Here is a 27,094-nt window from a genome sequence, read left to right as displayed (position 1 = left end):
TCTTATATACATATGTGCATATATATTCCATGCAAATATAATACATGTGTTATAATTGAATAGCATATGTATACAAATAAGCATTTTTGATATTTCTTATAATTGTTATATTTCCTGGATTTGCAGCAGCTGGTCAGATTTCCTCTTATAGTGACATTCTGCACAAGATCGGATATGTGTTAATTAACAATTGTGAATTGATTATATTTATATACCTTTCCCCCTCCATTTCTGATGGAGTTTGGTTCGTGACACTTCTACAGTCTTCTTCCACTGTGACGACCCTAATCTCTGGTGGGTCGTCGCTGCTGCATGCTTTATCTGAAACTAAATATTTTCTAAATAAAATAGATATCTGCCTCACTTTCACCTAGAATCGCCATCTCCTTCTTGCATGATTCTTGCCACTTATTATAATCAGCTTCAAGGATGGCTACTCAATCACGCAGTGTTGACTATAATTCTCGACACTTACCATCAGACTACACCGTGATTGCCAAGCCAATGCTCGAAACTGAGTTTGGTGCTATCTTTTAAACTATGGCTTAAAGATTTTTGTTGTGGGAGACAACCTAGACGTTTGTATAACGTTTTAGACGTTTGTGTAACATGGTTCAAATCGATAATGCAGTGGTAAAAACAATGTTATCCTGTCAGCAGCACCGTGTCCGAAAGGGCAGGAACCCTATACATAAACAAATGATACGCGACATCAATACATTTGCAACAATAAGTTAATAATCCCTAAGGCACATGCGTCATGCCGGGCATATAAAGACTATATTACATCCACGGTCTGCACACAACTATATACGTATGTATGTATATTAGATTATGAGGCTCCATATAAACCACAAACTACATCAAAACGATTGGGGGTCAACGGTTATAAAAACGCTGTTATTTGCTCAAATAAACTTAAAAAACTACTCTACACGATGTGCAATGATGCGTTTAGTAATACTGCCCGCGTTTTATTACAATACTCACAGCCATTTTTGCTGTAGGTTGGCAGCACAATATTAAACAGTAATACAGAAGAACAAATAGGCGATTCCTATTATGATACAGATTGTCTTAAGTCTTAGATCTGATTTTACAGAATACAAAGGTTTCTTCTCTAACATAATTTACTTTGTTACAGCACTGTGAAAGTCACGTAATGGTTGCAACCAATTAGAGAGCGTTATATGATGATATAACCATCAATTATGATATTTTTTCTCGTTGAAATAAAACATACACATTATAACACAATATTATAAATTACATAAAGAGGTTGGACTTTTCTATTTTCTATTTTTATCTTCCTAATGTATCCGGATTTCTTTTAGTCCCATTTTCTACCGAAGCTTTCTTTACAAGAAGGTACTTATAGAACGATTTTTCTTCCATGTGACATGACCATGGAAGAACATATAAATTGCCATGGCTCTTGTAAAAAGCGCCATCTTATGTCAATATTTTTCGTTTCAATAGAAAATAGTGTTTTGACAATTTAAGCTTCATTAAAAGTTAAATATACAAATCAGTTATTTAATGTTTGTAGTTATCATTAAAAGACGATTATTAAAATCTTCGTAAATGTTTATAACGGAAAACGTATAACAAATTCAAATGAGTTTTAATACTGATTAAATGCTATAATTTCTGAAACTGTTATTATATAAATTGGTTAACTGTTAAAACTAATGAAAAAAGTTCCGTGTGTAAAGCCAACTTTCATGCAAAAAATTCTATTGAAACTTGTTTTTATTATTATCACTTATTTTAAGTCTTGAATGGATCAATAAATAAAATAAAATAATATTTTTAATCAAGCACTCATTAATAACAGTAGTTGTTGTTTTTCTCAAGTAAGAGTAGGATGTCGATTTATTTTCGAAAAGCAAAATAAAGTTCTAATTATTATAATTGTAATGGCAATAACTGGATTTCTGCAAAGCTTGGTTCTGTATATTGAACAAGTCCCCATGGCGAGTCTAATATAGTAGTAGTCGTAATATCATATTTACAAAAATTACAACTTAAAATGAATGTCTGGTCATTTCAATTTCTTGTCTTTTTTTGTGATGATGCTAGTTATCATGTCTATTTCTCCATTTCCGATATAATGTTGCCTGAAGGGAAAAGCTCCTTGGAAAGAAGAGATGCTGTGATTCCAGTAGTAACCTGTTCAGTTGATTTACATGCAAAATGCTTGTGTTGAAAATGTTGCAAGATCAAAAATAAGCCTTCCTAGTTCAGTCGTACTGCGGTCTTCCACAATCAAAGATCTACAGATCCAAATTCTTAATGTATTAGCAGATAATAGCAATCAATACATAAAATGATCAAAAGACCTTAACTCACCTCATGAAGAAATTCCTCATATCAGAAAAGATGTACCCCCCCACACACACAAACACACATACACATGCTTATGGCGGCAAAAGCCTCCTACAGTATAATAGACCAATATTTTAAATTTATATCTTCTAAGCAACAAGTTAGGTTATCAATTACCTATTGAGAACACCATGAATGATGAAGCCAGAACAAAAGGCTTTATAACATTCCAAGTTCCACGTGCTACTGTTCAAACATAATTTTCACGTTATCTTAACTCATAATGTAGAGTTCCTTACACATTAAAAGTTATTGATGTGCTTCGAATGTCGTTGTTAAAGTTACTTGGATTATTTACTTCGAAACATGTAGTAATTCAAATAATATAATTCAAAAGCATAAGAAAGTAAAGGTTGATGTCATTTCATCAGTTGACTTAATTATCCTATTATTATAGTTGCAATAATGATTTGAATATGTGTGTGCGTGTTTACCAAAACTTCTAAGTACTATCTTAACATATGCGATCTTAAAACTATGCTGTATTTGTGCAATTAAACGTATGGAACTTTTCGTGCGCAGAATATTCAAAGTGTAACTGTAATAGTCGAAATCAATGATATTTCTGTTCAAACGTAGCTTTCTCTCTCTCTCTTTTGTGTGCTAACAAATGTTCTTAAAATCCTACATTTAGCAGATAACTCAAGCGTAATTATTGAAAACTTTTCCTTGTAGAATCAGTTTGATTTGAAACGTCGTAAACATCAAATAAACCCTTAAGCCTTAAAATAATAAATAATATATGTAAATCAATAGTTCTAATGCTGTGGAAATATTTTGAAAACCACAAATTATCGAGATCACACGTGAAAGTAATGCTCATTTATTGAACATTTAATGACGGCAAATATTTAATATATATCTTCATGGCCAGGTGGTTAAGGCACTCGACTCGCAATCTGAGGGTCGCGGGTTCGAATCCATGTCACACCAAACATGCTCGCCCTTTTAACCGTGGGGGCGTTATAATGTGACGGTCAATCCACTATTCGGTGGTAAAAGAGTAGCCCAAGAGTTGGCGGTGGGTGGTGATGACTAGCTGCCTTTCCTCTAGTCTTACACTGCTAAATTAGGGACGGCTAGCGCAGATAGCCCTCGTGTAGCTTTGCGCGAAATTCAAAAACAAACAAAAAATATATATCTTAACTCTTACTCATTAGCCAATCGATATTCATATTAAAAATTGGTGTTCTCGTCCCCAATTAGAAAAAGAAGAAAAAATATCCTCCTGCAGGCTACTAAAACACCCATATTGCGCTGTGAACCGACTAATTAACTTTACACACATTAACTTTATAATTAAAAAAATATCATTACACATTTTTTTAAATGAAGCATTCAAAGTTCATAATGAAAACAATGTGAACAAAATTAATTTGCTTCTGTACTTAATGTAGTTAAGAGAAATGTTAGGAAATTAGGGGTAGGTCATGGATAAAATAGTTAATCTGTACGAATGGATAAGAAGAGCTAACAACATACGGGTAAATAATCATAAGATCCGCAGGAAAGAATGCAAAGGTGGTTATAAATTTAAGAACGTATAAACCAAATAATAAAACCTAAGTAACAAAAAAAAAAAAAATGCTGGGCGACGTTTCGAGCAAGCTTTCTTTGTCAAGACTCAGTTAATGCCTATCAGTAACACAGCTCAACTGATGGAGCTGACAAAGTATTATACAGAGAGCGTTTGCTTGAAACGTCACTCAATAAAACATTTTTATTTGAACATAACTAATACGAGTTAATTCGGTTCTTCCAAATCTTGAACACAATCGAATTATACATATTTTAAACACATTTAGTTACGCTTTTATTGTACCATTAGATGTGTTTTCCTAAAGTGAGTGGGTTTCTTTGTTTGTAGGTAAGCGTTGTAAGTCCGCAAACATACCGCTGTGCCACTGGGAAGCAGGTAAGTGTGACGAAAGAGTATAGTGACGGATTTAAGGTATATTTAGTAATGTACCACCTGGTGGTAAAAACATACTCTTTGTAAAAAATGTTTTTTTTTCTTCTTAACGCATTTAAATTTATAGCTGCTGCAAAATATAAATTTGAAAGCTTTTTATAAATATATTACATACAGTGAAACATTAAAATAAATTAATATCGGAATATTTTATTTTTTAAATATTGAGCAACGTATTGGTCGAGTAAAATTACAAACTGTTGAAATTCCAACAACCTACTGGTCACGAAGAGATTTTCTAAAAAGGAGATAACGATCAAGAAAGAACAGAGATTATAATAGTACTTTGTGCAAACTTCGATTAAACAATTAAGTGGGATATCTTTATTAGTCGTGCAGATATATGTATATATATATATATATATATTCTTCATTTGTCGGCCATTAAAACGCCATGCTAATAATTTATGTATCATCTGCAAAAATAGCGTAAGGAGGATAACCTATCATGAAACACGATAGTGGTTCATAATAGGGATCGCCCAGGAATTTCACAAAAATTCTAACGGAACGTACGGGCAAAAATCATCCTAATAGTAGATTTGTTCTTGAAACAATACACAAGACCTTCTATCTCAATGGCTAAGGATGCTAAAATATTGATAATAGCAAAAATATTGTTTTTACGATTGTTAGATAAAAGTCAAAATTCATCTTTTTGTTCTTCTTATTGTTATTACAATAATCAATATTATTCTTGTTTCACAAGCATACGAAAAAAAAACAGCTATGGATATTTTATTCAAACATGGACAAACCTACTAAAAAACTCCTGCACAGTACTACTTTCATGTTGATTCTTGAAAGAGATTTTATCAGTTTTTTCATCGCTACTGGACAAATTTCCTTTCGAAGCTGTTCAAGCACAGAAGCCTACAGCTAAACCGGCTAGGTATAGTGTGCTAAAAGCTATGCACAGCTACTAAAATAATTCATGCGAAGGTTGTAGAGCTATTTTTAAGTTGATTCTTGACAATAGAGATTTCCACCCTCTAAAGTTTTCTAAGTTCTTCTTCGCTTCCAACATAAGCTCTTCGAAGCCACACTAGCATCATAGAAATGTAGAAGTAATATAAGCACCGTTATGTTAGTTGGAAATGCTCCATTTTATACTAGTCTATACTAGTTTTTTTAGAGTAAACAATTTGTATATTTATATCAGTGTCTCCAGCCTTATTATTATTATTGATTATAGTTTTACAAGCCGCTACAGAAAAAAACAGCTATGAATATTTTACTGAAGTCTGAGCATTAGTAATGAATGCAGTATTGAGCATGTCATAGGGTAATTATAAAATTAATTCAAGCACTTTCGTTTTTCGCCCTGAAGAATTTCTCTAAGTCCTTCACTTTCCGCCATTGAAAAAATCCAGTGTTTTACTAATGCACATTAATTGGAAAATAATTTGTCCAACTTATAGCGCATTAATTCTAAACTGCCACGATGTGGATTCGTTATTTCTCGAGTTCACTGTTGTACTTTGTCTTTACATGGTTTTCTGCGTCTATTTCAGTGAGTTTTCTAATAGTAGATGATTACCATAGTAGATTTCTCTACTCTTGTGAGTGGGGGTTTATTCTATTGATTTTCGCACTTCGCTGAAATTGTGAGTGCGTATTTTATTATTATTATTATTATTCATATTTTTGTTTCACAAGCCTACCGCAAAACTGTCTGGGTATTTTGCACCAAAACCTAGACAGATATACTGTATGGAATGCTGCGAATGTCCATGACCTGTTTAAAAAGTTTATTATTTTTCATTGAAAGTTGATTAACATGGCTATAAATACATAATATATGCAATGTTGTTGTGAGCGGCTACCTTTGTTAAACGCATGTTTACACGAAACCTCAGGCACAAAACCACCTGGGTCAGTAAATAATGGTTGGATGGAAAAAAAGCCAGTGCAGCAGTAAACTGTTGAAAACATGTAACATTCAAGTGGATGAACATAAAAAAAAGTTGAGAAACAAGATAATTAAAAAAATATATTTAAAAATGGGAATAGGGATCATCAAAAAGTCCAGAAACAAGTTGAATCAAAATGCAAAGATTAGATTTTCAAGTCTACAACTAAGGACTCTAAAAAAGTAAATAAACTATGCTGGAAATAGTGTCTACATTATTTTCTCAAGTTACAAATCCTTATTTTGACTCCACTAACATTGATAAGTACTGTAGACATGGAGTGGTAACTTCACGGACTCACAACGCTAAAATCTGTGGATCAGTTCCGTGCGATGGATAGAAAGCGGAACATCTTATTGTGTAGTCTTGCACTCAGAAACAAACAAAAATAAATGCATTATCCACTTTTTATAAGGGGTTTGACAAATTTCTTAAGTTTCGATTTTATCACAGGTCGAGTGTAGCCCAGTGAGTGCCGAACTGTAGATTTTTTGGTCCAACCGACAAACAATAACGCTCCGTACTTTGGGACCATTGGTGCTTTATTAGGGTAAGGGTAAAACCCCTCCATTCGGTGAGGCTGTAGCAACGCTGGGTGACGTTGACTAACTGCTTTCCGTCTAGTTCGTCAGATAAAATTTGGAATGACTAGAACAGCTTTGCACGGACATCAGCAAACAAATAAAGAAACTTTCATCACTTAACAAACCAAATAAAGAACAGTTCCGTATCTTAGCGATAACCGTCCAACTCTTTATATCCAACTTAGAACATCACCCAGACAAATATTAGAACGCATGCGCCTATATTACACGACTCACTCTTCTCCATTACTTCGAGAAAACGCTCGTTCTGTCCTCGTAGAAATAGACGTGAAACCTTCAAGGAAAACGGGCAGATGAATTTGTTTTTATCATCGTGATGGTTGCTAGAGCGTAAACTGAAATCAAAATTACTGAATATCAAGGAAGTATGAAGTTTTCTAATAAGTTTTTTCTTTTTTCGTACCACAATTTTGTAATAACCGCCTACTGTGTTATTCAGCTTTCACTAAGCAGATTGATTATAAGCATTTATGGGGTAAGAGCATATTTTAACTGCCTGTTACGAATTAAAAATAAATATTATCGAAAGCCTAATCTTGTGCTAAAAATAATTCATCTCTAGTTTTAATTCAATCAATTGTTTACCATTGTAAATGGAAAGGTATTACTGTTTGTATGATTGTGGGTTTCCATTTTTCCGCAGGATGAAGACACCGACTTTGACTTTTTCATACAATACAAAAACACTTAAGCAGCTATTGAAAGACGCGGTGTGATATACAAACTGTTATCTTAAGATGTCATTGAATCGAAAGGTAGAATATAAGATGCGTGACAAGCTTAAGTTACTTAAACACTTTATATTTTTTAGCGTTCTCATTTATTTCCGCTACATTCACGGAGCAACAGACAGTGCAAGCTCTAGAGTTGTGATGACAAAATATGGTTCTTTGAAAGGAATAATTCAGGAGTTTAAAACCAACAAGGACCTCCGACCTGTTGAAGTATTTTACGGCGTTCCTTATGCGAGTGCCCCCATCGGCTCATTGAGATTCATGCCGCCCGTTACTCCACCGCACTGGCGAGGAATCAGAAATGCTTCCATGTTTGGTCCGGTCTGTCCGCAGAAGTTTCCCGATATTGTAAATCACACAGAAGCACTAAAGAGGATGCCCCCCGGAAGATTGGCTTACCTTCGACGCATTCGTCCGAAACTCGTGAATCAGAGTGAAGACTGCTTGTATTTAAATATATACGCTCCGACGACAAGTAAGTGTATATTTTGGTTTATACATAATGACACATGTGGATCTCAATAATAACATTTTTCATATGTCAAGGATTTGACGTGAAGACTAAAGCCAATGAAAATCTGTTCTTAGGTTTTTCTTTTGTAACATCTTCATCTGACATGTATAAATAATAACAATTATTATGAAAGTACTTTAAGATTTTCCCCCTTACCTTACAGCCTTTTAAATACAATATTTCAATCAATAAACCTTAACCACTTACAGTAGCTTTTGGTCAACATTAATCCATCCACTTCCCTGCATTTGACAGTTACAAGAAAATTCGATTCATTCTAACAAAACGCATATTTCCCACACTGGTATGATAACTGTTGATAGTTTCTAAATACTCTAATAAAGTAATTTTCTTTGTGTAGAAAATTGCAATGAGACCTTTAAACAAAAGATAAAAATAAACAAATACCTCTTTATATAGATGAAGACCAATCGTTATTATTATTAGATTAGCATCTAATATTAATTTCCGAACACAGCAAGCTACCGACTTAGATCATAAGTATAAATCTATCAGTTAGTTTGTATAGGTAATTAAATATGCTTTCCTTACCTTCTTACTTATAAAGATTATAATACATTATTTCATCATTACAGTACCCTCGTTGTTAACGATAATTTCGGTCGTAAACCCAATAATATCTCCCGAGGTTCAGCTTAGAAGAGTTAGGCTAGTCCCAAATCCATATATTTAGCTGACAATACAAAACAATGTTTATATATATAAGAAAAATATAATAATAAATTCTAAAATTAAAAACAATAAAATTACATATATTAAACCTTCTAACCAATATTGTTAATAAATGTAACAACAAAAAATAATAGAGTATACTTTACTTACTAACAAACAAACATTAGCTATTAGCTTCTAGTACTGTCGTAGATCTATTATCTAGTTCCAATATAAAAAAAAATACTAAATCAGACTGAACCATCAGAAAAAATTGGAATGGTGATGATTAAAAGGGCAAGAAAACATTTATTACTTTATGTTTAAGAAAGAACGAAAAATTTTGCACCAAAATCCGAACAAAGAAATTTCATTTAAAATAAATAGACAATCATGAAAAAAGATGATTGTTAGCGAAAGCGAAAATGAGTATATATTTGGCCTTTTTGTTGTTGTTGTTCGAACATTGACTGATTTTGTGCGCAAACAATTATATTTCTAAGTGAGATGATTAAAGTTTAATCATGATAAAGCATTTATAATTGAATGTTTGTATTTTTATGACGTTGTACGTTACATTAGACTGTTAACATGATACGTATAGGATATGCTTTCATTTATTAATGTTTACTCGGGTCTAATATATCAATCAATGTACTAGAGTATTTTTGAAAATTCTTGTTATCCCTCCTGAATATTCATTCAGACGTTTTTTGTTAATGTTGAAAGTAGGATTTCAAAAAGTTTCCGTTTCATAAACCGGTGTCTGATGTAGGAATATTAAGTGGTAGGGTGTTTTTGTTCTTGATAAAGACAGGTCCACTTGTCTACATAATTAATTTTCCATCGATTTGTTTCAAGATAATATGGTGTATGTATATTTTCAGGATAGATTTTCTTGTGAAACTTTAGTTGAAACGTGATTGCCTATTTAAGAGAGTAGAATAATAGTTAAACATAAATATTATATCTAGGCCTAAAATCAATTGTTCCTGTCAAAATTAAAACAAAGTATGCTTTCACGTCCTCCTAAGTAGACTAATTAAAACGAGACATGCATTATCATCTTCTCAAACAACAAATTTAGACGAGACATGCATTAACGTCTTTCCAAGCAGATGTGTTAAAACAACACACGTATTAACACCTTCCTAAACCGACAAATTAAAATTAGGCATGCATTAACATCTTTCCAAGCAAACAAGTTAAAATAAGACATACATTAACATCTTTCTAAGAAGACGAATTAAAATAAGAGATGCATTTACGTCTTCCTAAGCAAATGAATAAAAACAAATGGACAATTTAGAGTATCTAATATTCTTTATGGTTGTATTATTATTATTCACTAAAATTGTTGATATAATAACAATAAATAATATTCGAAATGATTATGGAAATAGAAAGGAAGGAGTGTTATAACAGATACGTACTACGAGAATTCCATCCCTTCACTGTGTGAAAATGAGTTCTTCCAGTGTATAGTCACTTCTTTAATAATTTCGACTGTAATTGGTTCTTATCCAACCAATCAGAGAGTGCCAAACCAGTATAAAAACCTATAAAAGAACATACCGTCAAAATATAACTGGCAATACAAAAGAATCTAGTCATAACTCCCAGGCAAATACCGTATGAAAACCGTATAGAAATCAAAGACTTAGTTGCTCAAGGATACTCCATACAAAAAAAAAAGTGGCCAGACTCCATGTTTCATTAACAGATGTATACGAGACTTAGAGGAGTGCGAGATAGCAACAGCAGTGGTCGAGGGAGAAATCTAAAACTCAACAAAAGTTATGCTAAGTATTTCACGATATTTTCTTTTTTAGACAGACGAGGGTTGAATACAAATCCTGTTAACGACCTTGCTGTAAACATAGGTATGAATGTTATCTCGATAATAGTAAGATCCATATTAGCACGAAATGGTTTAAATAGGCAAATAAATGCTCAGAAACCGCTATTGAGACAAACTAACCAAACCAAATGGTTAAAATGAATACTGGACCAAAAAAAGTGGAATAAAGCTTGAGACGTATGCTATTTACAGATGAATCCAATATCGAATTGTTTGGCAATAATCAATGATAGTGTTTTCGATGGCAGAGAAGAAAATGGTATCATACAGTATGTACAGAACCTTCAGTGGAACATAGTGGGTACCAGTAAACGTTTGGGGCTCCATTTCAGCCAATTGTGTCGGTGATGTGCACAAAATTGATGGCACTATGACTGCTGACAAGTAAAGGCAGATTTTCATCCATCATAGTATTCCCTCAAGAACACACTCATCGTGTGGGTATTCATCTCTCAGCGAGACAGAAATATCAAGCATACAGCGAAAGTGGTGAAACGATATCCTTAAAACAAAGAGGCCGAAAAAACCCGTCAAAACCATGACTTGGGGTGCACAAAGTCCAGATATAAATATTCTTGAAGCTGCATGTACGAACATATGTAAAAGCTTAAAACGTCAAAACAGGATCAAACAACTTGGCTAAATTGTGGTGAATAACACAAGACATTTCGAAAACATTCAACAATCATAATTGATAGGCTGTGAAGTACAACGTACGCAAATGCACTTATATACATGTATGTGTGTGTGTGTGTATTTAATTCTCTGATAATTTCATACATGATAATACGGGTACCTATATATTAAAAAGCACCAAGAGAATTATATATAAAGCACTAAGAGAAAGAACTTTAACAACATGAATCAATATTAAAAGTTTATTATTTAGACGTATTATATTTTAACTAATGTTTAATGTCTATGATTTCTGTGTTTCAGGGGCCTTTTTATGTCGGTCTGAAAAATGTCCTCTCTCTAGTCTATAAATTCAAAATTATGAACGATTATGCACAGATAGTGCTTATGTAGCTTTAAGATAAAATCCTGAAAAACAACAAAGCAATTAACAAAGAAGATGATGGGGAACATATGGGTTATCATAATTTGAATTATAAGTATAATTTGGATGGGAATAACCTTAACAGTGTTATGAAGGAAAAGGATCTTGGTGTAATAATAGATCAGTATCTAAAGCCATCCAAGCAGTGTGCTGTTGCTAGTGGTAGGGCAAATATAATTTTAGGTTGTATCCACAGAAATATTGAATACAAGTCTAAAGAGGTTATAATTTCATTGTACAGGCCACATTCGGAATATTGTGTTCAGTCTTTTGCTCCTTATCTTAGGAAAGACATTGAACTGTTGGAAAGGGTTCAGGGAAGGGTTACTGGAATGGTGCCTAGGATGGAGGGTGTTGTCACACGAGGAAAGGTGGAAATCTCTCAAATTGTTTTATCTTGAAAAAAGATAGGGGGATCTGATTGAGGTGTTTAAGATTGTAAAGGGAATTGATGGTGTTGATGCATCAACTTTTTTGATATTTAACAGTGAGAATAGTAGAACTAGGGGGACACAAATATTAATTACGGCAAGGTAGGAGTCATCTTCATCTAAGACAGTTTCATTTTTCTAACAGGGTTGTTGGTCTTTGAGATAGATTGCCTTCAGGTGTTCTAGAGGCAGTAAATTTAAGTGAGTTTAAGAAAAAAACTTGATAAGTATATGAATGATAAAGGCTGGCTTTAAGGTGTTATTTTTATTATTTTAATTTAGTTTAGAGGATGGAACAGCCGAGATAAACCAATAGTCCCATGTTATCCCAAAACGTTATATTATGTTAAAGTTTCGTTATCATAATTTTTATTAGTTAAAATAGCACAACTTAATTTGGACTTTCGTCCTTGATTTATGTGATCCATGTTCATCTTCTGTTCAAAAGATTAAAAAATATGGAATTGTGACCTCCGAGTATTCTGATCTATATCATTGAATTATCTTTTCTTTCCTAACGTTTCATATTATTTTATAACTTTACAGTTTTTAATATTATATAATTCAAACGTAAATGATTTTGCTTTGAAGACTAACTTTCCACTGTTAGTTTAGTATTTATGTTCTACCGCATAATATGTTATTTGTTTATACATAATATTTATTTTCTATATTTCACAGTTAAATCTTGATAGTGTTTTAACATTCTGCTTTATTTATATAGTTATGTATTATTGCTAATTAACTAAACAATATTTCAGTTCGTAAGTTCCATGCTATCTTAATTAAAACTTTACAGGAGAGCACCTATAGATGGCAGCAGAGTTCGCAGCTGAAACGTTGTTTAATTACTGGGCGTAATTAATAAGTAGATTAAAAAAAGGAGAACATTATAGGCTTTTAATTGAGTTAAATTTATGTTTAAGAATTAATATTTTTATATTATAATGTATAAGTGTTCCATTTATTTGTAATATTTAGTTACTAGAATGAACTAAAACTATTTTGCGTCAATTTTGAAAGGAGACCAAATATTTTTTTCCTCTAACAAATTGGATCATGATATATATTTTAACCATCGTTTCTCTGTCGAAATGGTAATTTATTCATGTCTTACAAAAGACTAATATTTTTACATCTATTGTATAAAAAAATATGTACCATCATATTCAGAGGTATTTTAACTTACAAAATTTAAGAGTTTTTAAATAGTGATATTTTTCCTTTATGGTTCATATAAACACATAAGCCTCATTTCTTAACTTTAATGGAAACATATTATTTTTTATGACTGTTAGCTCTGTTTGTCTATAAACGTGGCCACGTGGTTAGGGCGCTCGACTCGCAATCTAAGGGTAGCAGGTTCTAATCCTAGTCTCCCCAAACATGCTCGCCCTTTCAGCCGTTGGGGCTATATAATGTGACGGCCAATCCCACTATTCGTTGGTAAAATAATTGGCGATGGATGGTGATGACTAGCTGCCTTCCCTCTAGTCTTTTACTGCTAAATTAGGGACGGCTAGCGCAGGTAGCCTTCGTGTGGCCTTGCGCGAAATTGGACACAAACCAAACCAAATTGTCTACGATCTCTCACGTCACACTTCAAACTTGCAGATTAAACTCTAATATTTCGCTGGTTAATCATGACTATTTTATGGTAACTTATAATCAAAATACCATTCACAATTAAGTCAATGAATGTATTTAAAACAAAAATATAAGAAATATCATTAGAATCATTTTAGGTAAATTCTCTTCACAGTTGAAAATATTTACTTTGTTTTAATTTATGTTTGCTCTACAAAGGATTTATGCAGGAGGTTTCGAATAAGTCTACATGATGTCTATACTGACTCAACAACACTGGTTTCAGTTAACTTATTTTGGAATGAATGGAAGGTTAAGTTAATATTTAACACTGAAGTATCAGTTGTGGAAATGTATTTCCTGTGAACGAAATGAAACACACTTGAAATTCATACTGTCAACCATTACTGATGGCTTTCGGGTATGGTTGCTGTAGATACTTAAAACAGTTTCGAAATGAGCTTGATAGGGATCATAAGTTAAAAGAAATTCAAAATATTCAAGACTGAAACTAAATTATACAATAATGTCCATAACAATAGAACTTATGATATAACTTTTATTTTTAAGAGACAAGGATGCGGATATTACTATATCAAGAGTCGCATTTATTAGAGGAAATCATGAAAATTAGCGTGTTAAACCTAAGACCTATCCCATTAGCTTTTCTTTGACAAGTTGTCCATTTCTTTAGATACTTGGTTATTGTTTTAGGGTTAGCCTCACTTATCTACTCCTAAACAATATACAATAAGCAGAAAAGAATTATCTCTCAGTCATTCTCAATTCAAGAAAAGTAAACCCCTGCATTTAGTGTTTCATTTATGAAATCACAAGCAGTATAATATGGGTATGGTCAAAGTATATTCTTATACGCCTAAACAAACATATGAGTGACCTTTTCCTGCTATTTATGTTTAAATTTGAAAAATATACTATGTTTGTATCAAATAACTTATTTCTACCTCTCATTTCCTAAGCAATGTCGTGTAATATCATAAGAGATCCGCGGGATCTCTATATACATTTATATATGTTTTTTTGTTACCAGTGTGCCCTAAGGTCAAGAAATTGACTCTATTTAACCAGATCAAACGACCAAATTAAGAGCCTGATCCTGTTTGACGAAAGTTCAGAATTTATCATTATCCGATTTTGTTATACATAAGAATGCTTGGAAACGATAGTGTTAAGAGCTGATTCTATTAGACGAAGGCGTGGAAATAATAATGTTAAGAGCATTATTTTTGAAGTAATCATGTTTAAGATTTGTAATAAAAATTAAAACAAATAAAATCCTTCCATCACGTTTAATTAAATATATTAGTGAATCAATAGCTAAAAATAAGGAAGGCGTATTATCCATTTTAAGTTAATTAAAATAAGCTTTCTCTGTGATTGAATGAAAGGAAACATAGTTTTGTGTTACTTTTTCTATTCAACTGTAAGAGAAAAAGATTATTGCCAGAATAACTCAACTGACAACATGTTCTAGACAGCAATGTGTTTATGATAGACCAATGAACTACTGAGTTTTCTGTTAAGATAGATTGAAAATTGTAGAGGGTCTGATACTTGTGTAGAAATGGATCGTGTTGTGATCTCACGGTAGAACATTTAAAACATAAGAAGAATGTGGATGTATTGAGAGCAAAATAACTGTTACCTTACGTGGATTTAATAAGTTATATTAATTCTTTGTCACACTTCATCACCTTTATTCTATCGTTAGAGTTACTAGGATCCAGTCTGTAGAACTTTCATCCTTTTTCTTAAATAAACATGTGGTAAGTAAGTCTAATAGGGGATATCTTGAAAACTATAAGTCTTGAATAAAACTGGAAATAATGATTTTCTCTCGTGTTTGCTGTTTAAAAGACTGTTGGAAGAGCGAAGATAAAGCTTGTCATCCGTAGTTTTGGGGCCCGGCATGGCCAGGTGGTTACGGCGCTCGACTCGCAATCTGAGGGTCGCGGGTTCGAATCCCCGTCACACCAAACATGCTCGCCCTTTCAGCCGTGGGGGCGTTATAATGTGACGGTCAATCCCAAGCGTTGGCAGTGGGTGGTGATGACTAGCTGCTTTCCCTCTAGTCTTACACTGATAGGGACGGCTAGCTCTACGGGAGAGGGGGGTTATACCCAGGGCTAAAATATCAATATCTGTTTAAATGGTTTGTTTTAGCAGTAGATAAATATATATATATATGTGTTGATGCATATTTATATTGCTCATGAATTCCAAAATTGTTCATTAATCTTTTATGAAGCTTATATATAACTATATAACATAAATGTGTGTGTTTCACTATTTGTTAACTTAAATTTCTCTGATTACATGACGTGTTTCACGTTTTTCCAATTTTTTTCTTTATTTTTGTCGTTGAATTTATAAAATGTTTTCTGTTTTTCTTTCTTTTTTTGTATAAAACCTAAACGTGCTGGTCTTTTTAGGCCACATATGAGAATGAATTTGACTTATTCATAATTAAACTTTAAATAAGCAGTTAAAAGATTTTTTATCAGTAATTGATTTTGTATATGAATGCATTATGCTGGTAATTTATGTAGAAATTACAAATATCTAAGAATAAGTGATTTCGATTACATTTCTTCCGCCTATTACATTAAGGTTTAACCTGTTGATAAAACAAATTTAAAAACGTTAGTCTTAAGGAACAAATTTAATTCCCAATAAGAACTGAATGTGTTTTATAATAACACTGTCGCTTAATTTCAGCTTTCGTTTAAAAAAGTGTCCTTGTATCCCTTAAGCCATAAATGCAATGTTACCGCCCTTAGAAACGCTGCTATTCAAAACTTATATGAGTTTAATTGCTTTTACACATCGCTAGGCTGAGCGTCAAAGTAATCCCTTTTCACACTTATATTCCTTCCTCTTTACCAAAGAAGTTAATATAAGGTTTTCTTATTTCTTTGTATGTTCACCTTAACAACACGTTATGCACATACTGATTTAATCTTGGGTGTATTATGGCTGTAATTGTATTTCGGAAAATTAAAGAATACACATATATTATTTGTTAAGAGCACGAAATGCAAATCGGTGAAGATACTAAAGCGTCTGTTTTAAAATTTGCATTCAATTTTGTGCGCTATAGAGTTTTAGTTATTTTGGAACATTACATTTGCTACTGGTGCTGAATCATAATTTTGAACATACAAATATAAGCCAACTTATTGATTTGTTGCTCTTCAGTTCTACATAACTGATTCTATAACTTTAATCAAGAAGCTCCTAGACTTTTTCAAACGAATAAAACTATTTTGAAATCCAAATCTGTCTAACTCTAGGTGGACGACGTGACTCAGTAAACATGAAATAATGATTCTTCTTAGAACAAAGTGAAATAAAAACATAATCGTTTGATCTAACATAATATTTTTACTATACTGTATAATGCTTAAAATCTAGGAAACTCCAGGAATGATATTGAACTTTGTTTCGGTCGAACAATCCTATTAAACATGAAACAGATGGGCGGGAAAGATGGGCTTAGAGACATGATAAGTTTTTTTGAAAATGCAAATCCCGGACAGCTTGAATTATTCATGTTTTTGAGTTAACACCAGCGTCTTTGGTTGTATCATTCATTAAGAAGATATCACAGCGTTATATTTCTGTTGAGTAATTTAATTGTCTAACAGTAACAACTTGTAAAATTTCAGATTGTTCTATGCATTTTGATTCATTATTTTTTGAAACAGATTTTCATTATCCCTGCTTAAATTCTAAGCAACAATTTCATATTTTAACAGCAACAGAGTATTGACAGTTATGATAAAATAAGTCTACCTTGAGATTACGGTAATGCACATTATTTGTTCAAGTTATGATTGCTTGAACACTTGTAGATTTTACTTGCTAATTGCAAGATAATCTTAATATTTCCAAAAGGAGAACTGATGAAATCAAGTTCATTCCAGTCTGAAAGCTTCTTTTTACCTACAGTATCTGATGACCCAACAAAACAAATTATGTGTGATTAAAGACTTAATCAGTTATAAAGAACCAACATAAGTGTGTAACTTAAAGCTTTCAACAACTAATCATGTTCAAATTTGCAATCACCAACATTTTTTGTAGTTATCAAATTAATACTAAATACAAAAAAAGTGTAAATTCCTTTAAGAATCGCACTTATGAGTATAAAAGTTACTTTGTATTTAATTCAGTTCTGTTGCGAATATGTATTTCATTTGAATAAGTAAATTGTTCTGATCATTACTAGTAACACTCGTCTGAAGTTTAACCCGTAATGGAACGTTTATATGTTCATCTACTGCATTGTAAGTCAACGTTTCGGCAAATGCTTACATTACTCAACTTACTCGAACCAGACGTAGCCTAACGGTTAGCGTTCCAGCTGCATTCGATAGGTTTCAAGATCGAGCCCTGATATATCACTGAATAAGCTACTTGCTTATTGAGGCGTTATAACTGTAATAGTCAATGCTGTTAATCAGTTAGGAATAGCAATGTAGCTAGGGGGTGCTGCTGATTGGTAATATTTTCTTTAGTTTCAGTTTAAAGTAGAGACGGCCATGCCTAAATCTTGGCGATCGCTGTCATGTTTGTTTAGTCTGAACGTCGCATAACGTGACGTTCAGATTGAAAATGCCAATAACAATCCAATCCAATTTCTTTATTATTATTCAACCAGTAGAGAAAAGTTTACATTATGGACTTCATTCGTTATTAGCTAACCAGCTGAATAATGTTTACTTTGCTTACTTAATTATTGATCAACTAGCAGAGAAAGGTTTTTATTCTTCACCTCTTTCATTTTTGTCAACCAATAAGAAAAGGTTTACATTATTCACTTCATTATTAGTCAGTCGGTTGAGGAAGGTTACATTGTTCACTTCATTATTAGTCAATCGGTTGAGGAAGGTTTACATTTCTCACTTCACTATTAGTCAACCGGTTGAGGAAGGTTACATTGTTCACTTCATTATTGACTAGTCAACCGGTTGAGGAAGGTTACATTGTTCACTTCATTATAAGTCAATCGGTTGAGGAAGGTTACACTGTTCACTCCTTTCTCTAGCAGTCAATCAGTAGAAGAATATTTAAAGGATATACTACTTCTGTGATTTTTAGTTAACTACTGAGAGTTGAGTTTGTTTGTTTATTGAATTTCGTGCAAAACTACTCGAGGGCTATCTGCGCTAACTATTCCTAATTTAGAAGTGACAGACTAGAGGGAAAGGAGCTAGTAAAAAACACCCACCGTCAACTGTTGGGATACTTTTTACCAATGAAAAGTGGTCTTGAATATGAAAATCAGCAAGTCAGTTGACAAAGACAACCGATGTAAAATCGCGGTCAAACGGCATAAATCAGACCTGCATTCTGACATTGGTTGGCTTTGCGTAGGTAGTGTGACGATTTTTGACAAGGGTATATAATAACTCTTTCCGATGCAAAACATTCGCCACTCAGACCATAAAAATGTGTTTAGATCGGGAATTTAGTATTTCCAAGACAGTGATACCCCTTATACTTAATGGTATTGGAAAACAAAGTTATATGCATCAACTTGGAGAACCAGGACCATCCAGAAAAAGACCTATAACAAATTGTACTCCAGGCACGGTAAGCAAACCGTGGCGTCTTGTAATAGGTAAGAATCAACGAACCCAAAGGTGATTGTCAAAAGCTGTCCACGTGCCCTAGGCAAAAGTACAGCAATATAAGTAAAAAGGAGTTTTTACATTTGGAAACGAGGCCATCAAGGTATGGGTTAACCAAGATAAGGCTTCCAGTCATGCCTCCCATTCAACCTTCGTGTACCTCAAGCAGCTGGAATATGAAATGGATATTCGTGATATTCCATCACGTCAAGTCGCCGGACACAATAACGCCCATGGATTTCTTTGCGATTAAATTGTTGAAACTTGCGCTGGGAATTCGTTGTCCTTGTACACTAGAGGGCTTTTGGTGTGCATTCTATAACACAGTTTTACGACAGAGCCTTTGACAGTGGAAACTAAGCTGCAGGAATATTGTCCAAAACACGGTCGTCAGATAAGCATGATCAGGCGCGGCGACGTGGATGATAACGACGTTGTGAGGTTTCAAAATCGATTTTAATATAACATACTCAGTCTCTATAGTTGAGGAAGTTGTAAGATGTCCATTTCATTATTACTCAACCAGTACATATATGCTGCTTTTAATGTTACTTCCTTCATTATTAGTCACGTGGGTGGGAAGGTTTACGTTGTTCATTTTATTATCGGTCAACCAAAAGATAAGCGTTTTATTTCCTTTACATTGAGGAAGGTTTACATGGTTTACTTTTTTCATTATCAATCACCTGAATGAAAGCGAGACTTAAGTTGTTAAGTCATTTCTTTAAATATAAAGTCAACCTTTGTAAGAAAGTTTATACTTTCATTTACTTCATTATTAGTTGTTGTTGTTTTTACCTTAACATACCCTCAACAAGAAAAATCTCTTATTAGAATAGCTTAGAACAATAGTAATAAAACAATCGTTTTCCAAGTAAAATGAAAGAGAAGCTTATAAATTATGGTTGATAGTATTAATGATCACTATTTACTTTCAGAGAATGGTGAGAGTGGTTCTGATAGCAGTAAATCGTCCAATAAGATATTTTCTCTATTGATATATACTTTCATTAGTGTTGACAAATAAAACCTATATTATTAAAAACCGTAATCATTATAAGAAAAGTAAGAAGCTAAAGTAACTGTATAATTTGACGCTTTTGATGTAAAGGCGCTGATATCAAACCTACAAGTTGTTTACGTTTTACCAGTGTAAGTTTTTTAACACAAAACTACACAATGGAGAATCTGTGCTCTGACCTGCGCGGGTAATCGAATCATAGTTTTTAATATTCTAAGTCCGGATATTTATCGGCGATCAAATGAAGAACCCACCACTATGGAGGCATATCAGTGTTTCTTTGATTCGCTCTCCCAGTGCTGAGGATTCGTGAATCAAAGGCTGGATTGGGTCTCAATATCATTGACGAATTATTTCTTTTTTTTCTCTTTTTATTAAAATTGCTCGTTTTAGCGAGAAAAATTCACAAATAAATATAATAAAATGATTTAATTGCATAAAGTAAAACTTTACATCGCTAAATAAAATGTTAAAGTGCTGTTACCCATGTGCATGTAAAATAATTTTGTAAATTTCTGAAGAAAATGATTTAAAACACTGAAGGATTCCTTTGGACGTTCAATATATATCATATACATCAGTAATGATCTCATATTTTCACAAAATATTACATGAATAACAGAAACTATTGGAAAATTCCGATAGATTTTATTTATAAGTTAGTTCCATAGACATGACATTCACAGGAAGTGTCTGTTACGTTCATAATGGTTTATTTTCAACAAGTAAACATCATCTCTGAAAGAAATACGTGTTTACAATCAGGCTAAATAATATTATTCTCAATTAAATTTATAAAGTTCATTCATTGTTCGTTACCAGAGAGTAATTGTGTGCTTTTTTCACTATCAGAAATCAACAACTTGATAATTACATTTAAACAACATTTCTTGTTATTTTTTAACTATTTTGAAATCAATTAGCAAATCAGTTTCTTATACTTTAGCACGGCCAATTAAGCGAGCTTTCTAGCAGCTGCTACTTGTATCTTAGCAATAACTGTCAATTACTAATTTGTGCAACAGCAATTAGACGTCGGTCGTCTATATTTATTGCTCTTCCTTTAGATTCCAGAGATGTAAATTATTTTCCTTCTAAATGAGATTGCCATTTCTTATACTTGGGTGATGTTGTCGAAGGTCCTTAGTGTCTAATTGGTGTGCGCACTAACTATAAAAATAAGACTTTGTAATTGCCTATATTTATCTTTATTTTGTCATCGTTTTCAGTGGTTATTGTTACTATTTGCTTCGAGAATGCTCACACTTATGAGCTCAACAGATAAAACAAATATTCTTACAGCTTTTCATATTAATTCCTTAAAATATGTACAGGGTAATAAGAAACATTTAGAACAAAAATTATGTTTACAATTTTATTTCATATAAAACATTATAATTGCCCAGAGTGGTTGGTATTAATTACTGCATTTCGGGCATCGGTTGAACTAGATTGTAATTTATTTGTAACTTATTTATATGGACATATGAATACATCAATGTTTATCAAAATATATGAAAAAATACTCACAGAATCATCGTTATTTACACCTTAAATAATAAGTACGAGTAGGCTTTTTTTATTAGGGCTCTCTATTCGTGCGGGTTAAAATACGTTTACGTCATCATGTTCGAGAAAAGTAAATGGAAAACGAAGTAAAGAAAGTCAAGACTCAAAATGTTTTGCTTCAGTGATCAAAGGTATTAGTTCTGTTGATTTTATTCACAATGTATCTTAAAAGAATGTTTCTGAGGATACATCTTCCACAGAAATAAAATATGGATCATTTTGGATGCAATAATGTAACACAATTTAAGCAACAACTAAAAAAGCGTTCAGACGTCTTGGTATAAGATTTTGCACGCGGCATGTTTCAATGCGCTTGCAAAAGCAAAACAACTGAAACTATTAGACAGACAATATCAAATACATTTAACATCACAAAAGCTGGGCTAAGCGAACACAAAATACACTACCACTTGAAGGAGAAGGGTCTATGAGAAGGTGTCTGGAAAAATGTATTCAAATTTGGCAAAACCAGTTTTATTTCAAAACCTTACACAAAGTTGCACACAAAACTGAATAACGAGTGAGCAGATATATTAAATTACAAGTCTGACTTGGACATTCAGTATCGTAGTAATAATTAAATAAAATAAACATGGTCTTTAAATGGTCCCCGCTTGTATTCTGAATAATGGAGAAAATTTCAACCCTCCACATTAGCACCTTTAACATGCATCGTTTATCTTATTTAAGTGATTTTAATTGGAACTTTATTCTCACATAATCAAGTTGGTTTATCAGCTGAAAGCTACGTTTGCTATATTGGCAGCCCTGAAATAATTTTACGCTTAAACTTTCGCTTTGATGGAGTCATACGACCTCCTCTAATGTAAAAAATAATGTTGAGGCATTTTTATATCATTGGGTTTTCAACTTTACAGTTTTCTTTTGAACGAATTTTCCAAACCAGTGACTTCAGAACATTTTACTAATCATAGACAAATGAAAAACAAATATTTTTTCCCTTTAGCAACTAACAGCTTCCATTAAACTACACTAGCTATATATTACTTGCGTTTAAAAACGCTGATGTGACTCATTATTACAATTTTCTCAGATTTTTTAAAGATTAATAAATTTTAGGTGCATGAATGCTAAGCGTACCTAAATGAACTTCTTAAAGATGTTTAAACTGCAACGTTTATATAAAACTTATATAACACATAATATCTTATTCAGTTCTTTGATATTTAACATATCTATACATTATAAAATATCAAAACATCACTATTTGAAGAAAAACATGCCAAAGTTGAAATCTTCTCTAATACTTCACAGGTGAGTGGGGTGTCTTTTATTTACCATCGCACGATGCAATAATCAAGTTTTAAGGACGCTAACTGGGTGAATAATATTTTAGAATTAAACACTGTGAAATTGAAGGATGTTCCACTCATTTACAACCACAGTGTATTTATTTGTTCATAAGTGAACATAAAAAAATATAATTTTTAACAATTTAAAATGAGACTGTCTTCCCGCTGTGTTCAAAATATCTTCATTCGTTACTAAATAAGGGTTCCGTAGTGTTTCGGAGTAGTTTTGTGAAAGTTGATGAGCAAACTACCGACGTCCATCCAGGATGCTCCAAATTAAATTCTGTCGTGACCTGCTGTTCATTCAAACTTGGATACTCACACAAAAGGATCACGTCCACGTGTTCTTGCAAGATTAATGACACTCCAGCCAATTATTATAACAAGAGAAAAAGAGACAATTAATGAAACACAAATATGACTTAGTAAAATTATAGTAAGGGCGGGACTGAGAAATATTATGGTGGTGCGCGACTTTTTGCATCACCCTGGAGGCACAGGAAATAATATAGATTTAAAAAACAATTTACTTGAAAGAGGGCCGGTAATTAGCTGCAAAATCAATTATGTTGTGCCTCCTGATTATGGCAAACTTTACATAAATATAAACATAGTTTTAGTTTGAACTGTGGATATTTCATATAAACAACAAAAACTGAGGAATCTCAATCTAAGACATCTGTTTTTCATGAAATATTGAACAAAAACAGATAACCTCTGACGTCAATGTAGTTTTTCATACCATAACTGATCTAATCAGATCTAATTATTTTTCTACGACAGTGCATTCTTTCGACCACTGCACGATGGAGCTGATTCGTTAACATTATAAAATAAAACAAACTAACGGACATGCATACAATGGGACGTTTAATATTTCATATATTGTATTTGTTCGTAGATTTTTGAGCATTTTAAACCACATCTTAATACTTGAATTTACAATGAGGTATAATTAAAGTAAAAACTGAATATTTTTTATCAGTGATAACACACGCGTATTTCCTTCAAAGCAGCAATCAATATCATTTTAAGCCTATGTACGATAAATGTTGAATTAAAAAATATGTAATATTTCTTTTTACTTTAACCTCATTTCTGGTGATTTTTAGATAATTTCAGTGAAAACATTTATCATACCCCTAATCCCTTTGTCCACACATCTGTGTTTACTACAACTTTTCAAGAGATTCCACAAATTCAAAGATGTTTGTTTGTGTTGAATTTCGCGCAAATCTATCCCTAATTTAGCAGTGAAAAACTAGAGGGAACGAAGATAGTCATCACCACCCATAGACAACTCTTGGGCTACTCTTCTACCAACGAATAGTGTGATTGACCGTCACATTATAACGCCCCCACGGCTAAAAGGGCGATAATGTTTGGTGGGACGTGGATTCGAACCCGTGACCCCCAGATTGCGAATCGAGCTCCCTGACCACCTTGGCCATGCCAGGCCAAATTTAAATATTAATATAGTTAAAAGTCTGTTTTACCTGTACGTACTTCATAGTAACTGCCTATAAGTTTGGTAGACTGAGTTTAAATAACATTTGTTCCTGTCTTTCACAATATATTAAAGTTAATCCTATTTAATATATTATAGAATAACTAAATTATTTACCATAACAACATATTTTATATATATATATACCAAAAAGATAAAACTGGAAACTCAAATAAAAGTTATTATTTTATAAATACTACTTTATATTTTAACAATTCTTGGAGTTGTATTTATATATTTCATCTTTTACAGAAAATAATAAATGATTGCAATTAGCTGTTTGATTCAAAAAGGTCCTAATAACCCGCAAAAGCATATAGAAATATTGTTTTCTTCTGAATCTTTTTATGTAATACATTTTATTGTATTTCTACATTTTTAAAGTAACTTTTGCCTGAAACTTTTAATTTTAAATAATTCTAACAATTACTTATCTCATAAAAATATGTATGTAACAGAGTCTACCAAACAAAATATCGTGATTGAAGACTAGGATAAATCACAAGTTTTCATTCGATCATTTATGACAGCTTCTTTATGGAAAAGCTACGTTAAAATGATGTAATATTTTCGAATACAAGGTAGGCCTAACGTAAGTTAAAACTACTTTCTGCCTCTAATGTGGGATTAAAATTTCTTGGAGCTTAGTTATATGGAAATTCAACCAAGTGATAATCTTGGAAATTCAACCAAGTAATAATCTTATATCTTTTTGGATGTAAATTCCACATTGTTTCTTTAAATCTCCATTTATTCATGTTCTCGTGATTTTAGCTCAAAAGGGGGATGTCACTTGCTTAATACTGCACTTGCGTGAAAATCGAAAAATCCATCTTTACGACCGTGGGTGTCTCTCTCTCACACGAAGAGTTGATTGCATATAAAGTATTTAATAACTTCCCTCATATAGTCACTGCTTCTAAAGTAGACATTATGATTCTCTGTTACTAAAGTTCTTGTTCTGTATTCTTCATTCAGGACGAGAAGCCACAAAACTTTAACAACAATGTTTATATAGCTTTAACTCTTGGAGCTTATACACAAAACATTTACTGACGGGAAAATATAGCGAGGTTTTGAAAGTCATTCATAGCTGATTTATACTTTGTGTAAACGTGTAATGTAATCTCTCTCAACACACTTATGATCCCACTTATGATAATAATGTATTATTTTCACTTTTTTCTTTATTCATATATTTTGATAATAAGTCAAAATACATAAAACCAACTGATTATTACACTAAGTATGATTATACAGTAAGATAACGATGTTTGTGTTACTTTCGAGCATTGGAATAACTCTGAAGTCATGTAATAATATGGTTATCAAAATCTTTAGACTTCGAAATTACCCTGTTATTATTTTGAAGTAATATGTTTTTCTTTGTGTGTTTCAAAAACATGTTCCTTACCAGCTTATACCTTTACTTTGTTTGAAGGTGCTTGAAAAACAAGTTATTTTGGTCACTCTGCAATAAATATTTAAAATGTTTTTCTTTCATAATTAATATGATAGCTTATTTTCTTTTGTAACAAACATTTGTTTTCTTATTTTGAGTATTAGACTTTATGTTAAAAGTCGATGTTCAGTTATTAAATCGGTTCCACATCAATAATGTAATCATAAGAGACCAAACATAGCAGTTCATTTATGAAGGCTTTTGTAGCAGGTTTGGCAGTTTCATTTATTGGCGGGCCTAACGTACGTTAAAACTACTTTCTGCCGTCTAATGCGGGATTAAAATTTGTTGGAGCTTAGTTAAATTTACCAGTTAACATAAAAAAAAACTATACACTACTGTTTCTGAATGTTAAAAGTCACGAAATAAAGATAAAACTTTCACGCTGTTGTTTGTTAGTAAGCACAAAGCTACACAAAAAGTTATTTGTGCTCTGCCCACCACGGGTATCGAAACCGTATTAAGAGTTACTTTTTAATTACTTCAGATTTTGTTGTTTGTGTAGAATTATTCACTTGATAGAACGCCAGAAATTTAATCATGATATCCATGTATAAAAAAGTTCAAATGATTTTATGAAAAATTGGAATAAATATTCAGATGAATTTTTTTAACAGATTTTTTGTTTTGAATTAAGTCCTAAGGATTTTTTTTTTTTGCTGTCAAGCGCAGAAATACACAATGGGCTATCTTTCTCTTTCGGTCGTGGGTATAAAACCACGATTTTGTGCATTATAAGCCCCGAGACTTTCCTCTACGCCACCGAGGGGGGGGGAGGGACAAAACGCAAAGGGTAAAAGAAATTAGGGGAACAGTCAATGTAGGAAA

General features: G+C 32.5%; 1 protein-coding gene across 1 annotated transcript in view; it reads left to right on the top strand.

Moving 5' to 3' along the window:
- The first annotated feature begins 7,645 nt into the window (after positions 1 to 7,645).
- The window catches only part of LOC106466477 (neuroligin-3-like), a 72,158-nt gene continuing 52,709 nt past the window's right edge, over positions 7,646 to 27,094 (top strand). Inside the window, exons 1-3 of the mRNA XM_022395177.1 lie at positions 7,646 to 8,087; positions 17,052 to 17,068; positions 21,948 to 21,954. Of these exons, the coding sequence (XP_022250885.1) occupies positions 7,646 to 8,087; positions 17,052 to 17,068; positions 21,948 to 21,954 (466 nt within the window). The remainder of the gene's footprint in view (positions 8,088 to 17,051; positions 17,069 to 21,947; positions 21,955 to 27,094) is intronic.

Source organism: Limulus polyphemus, unplaced genomic scaffold (genome assembly GCF_000517525.1).
Source record: "Limulus polyphemus unplaced genomic scaffold, Limulus_polyphemus-2.1.2 Scaffold74, whole genome shotgun sequence".
Taxonomy (NCBI): Eukaryota; Metazoa; Arthropoda; class Merostomata; order Xiphosura; family Limulidae; genus Limulus; species Limulus polyphemus.
The sequence above is the reverse complement of the archived record's forward strand: the minus strand, read 5'-3'. Positions and strand labels throughout refer to the sequence as shown.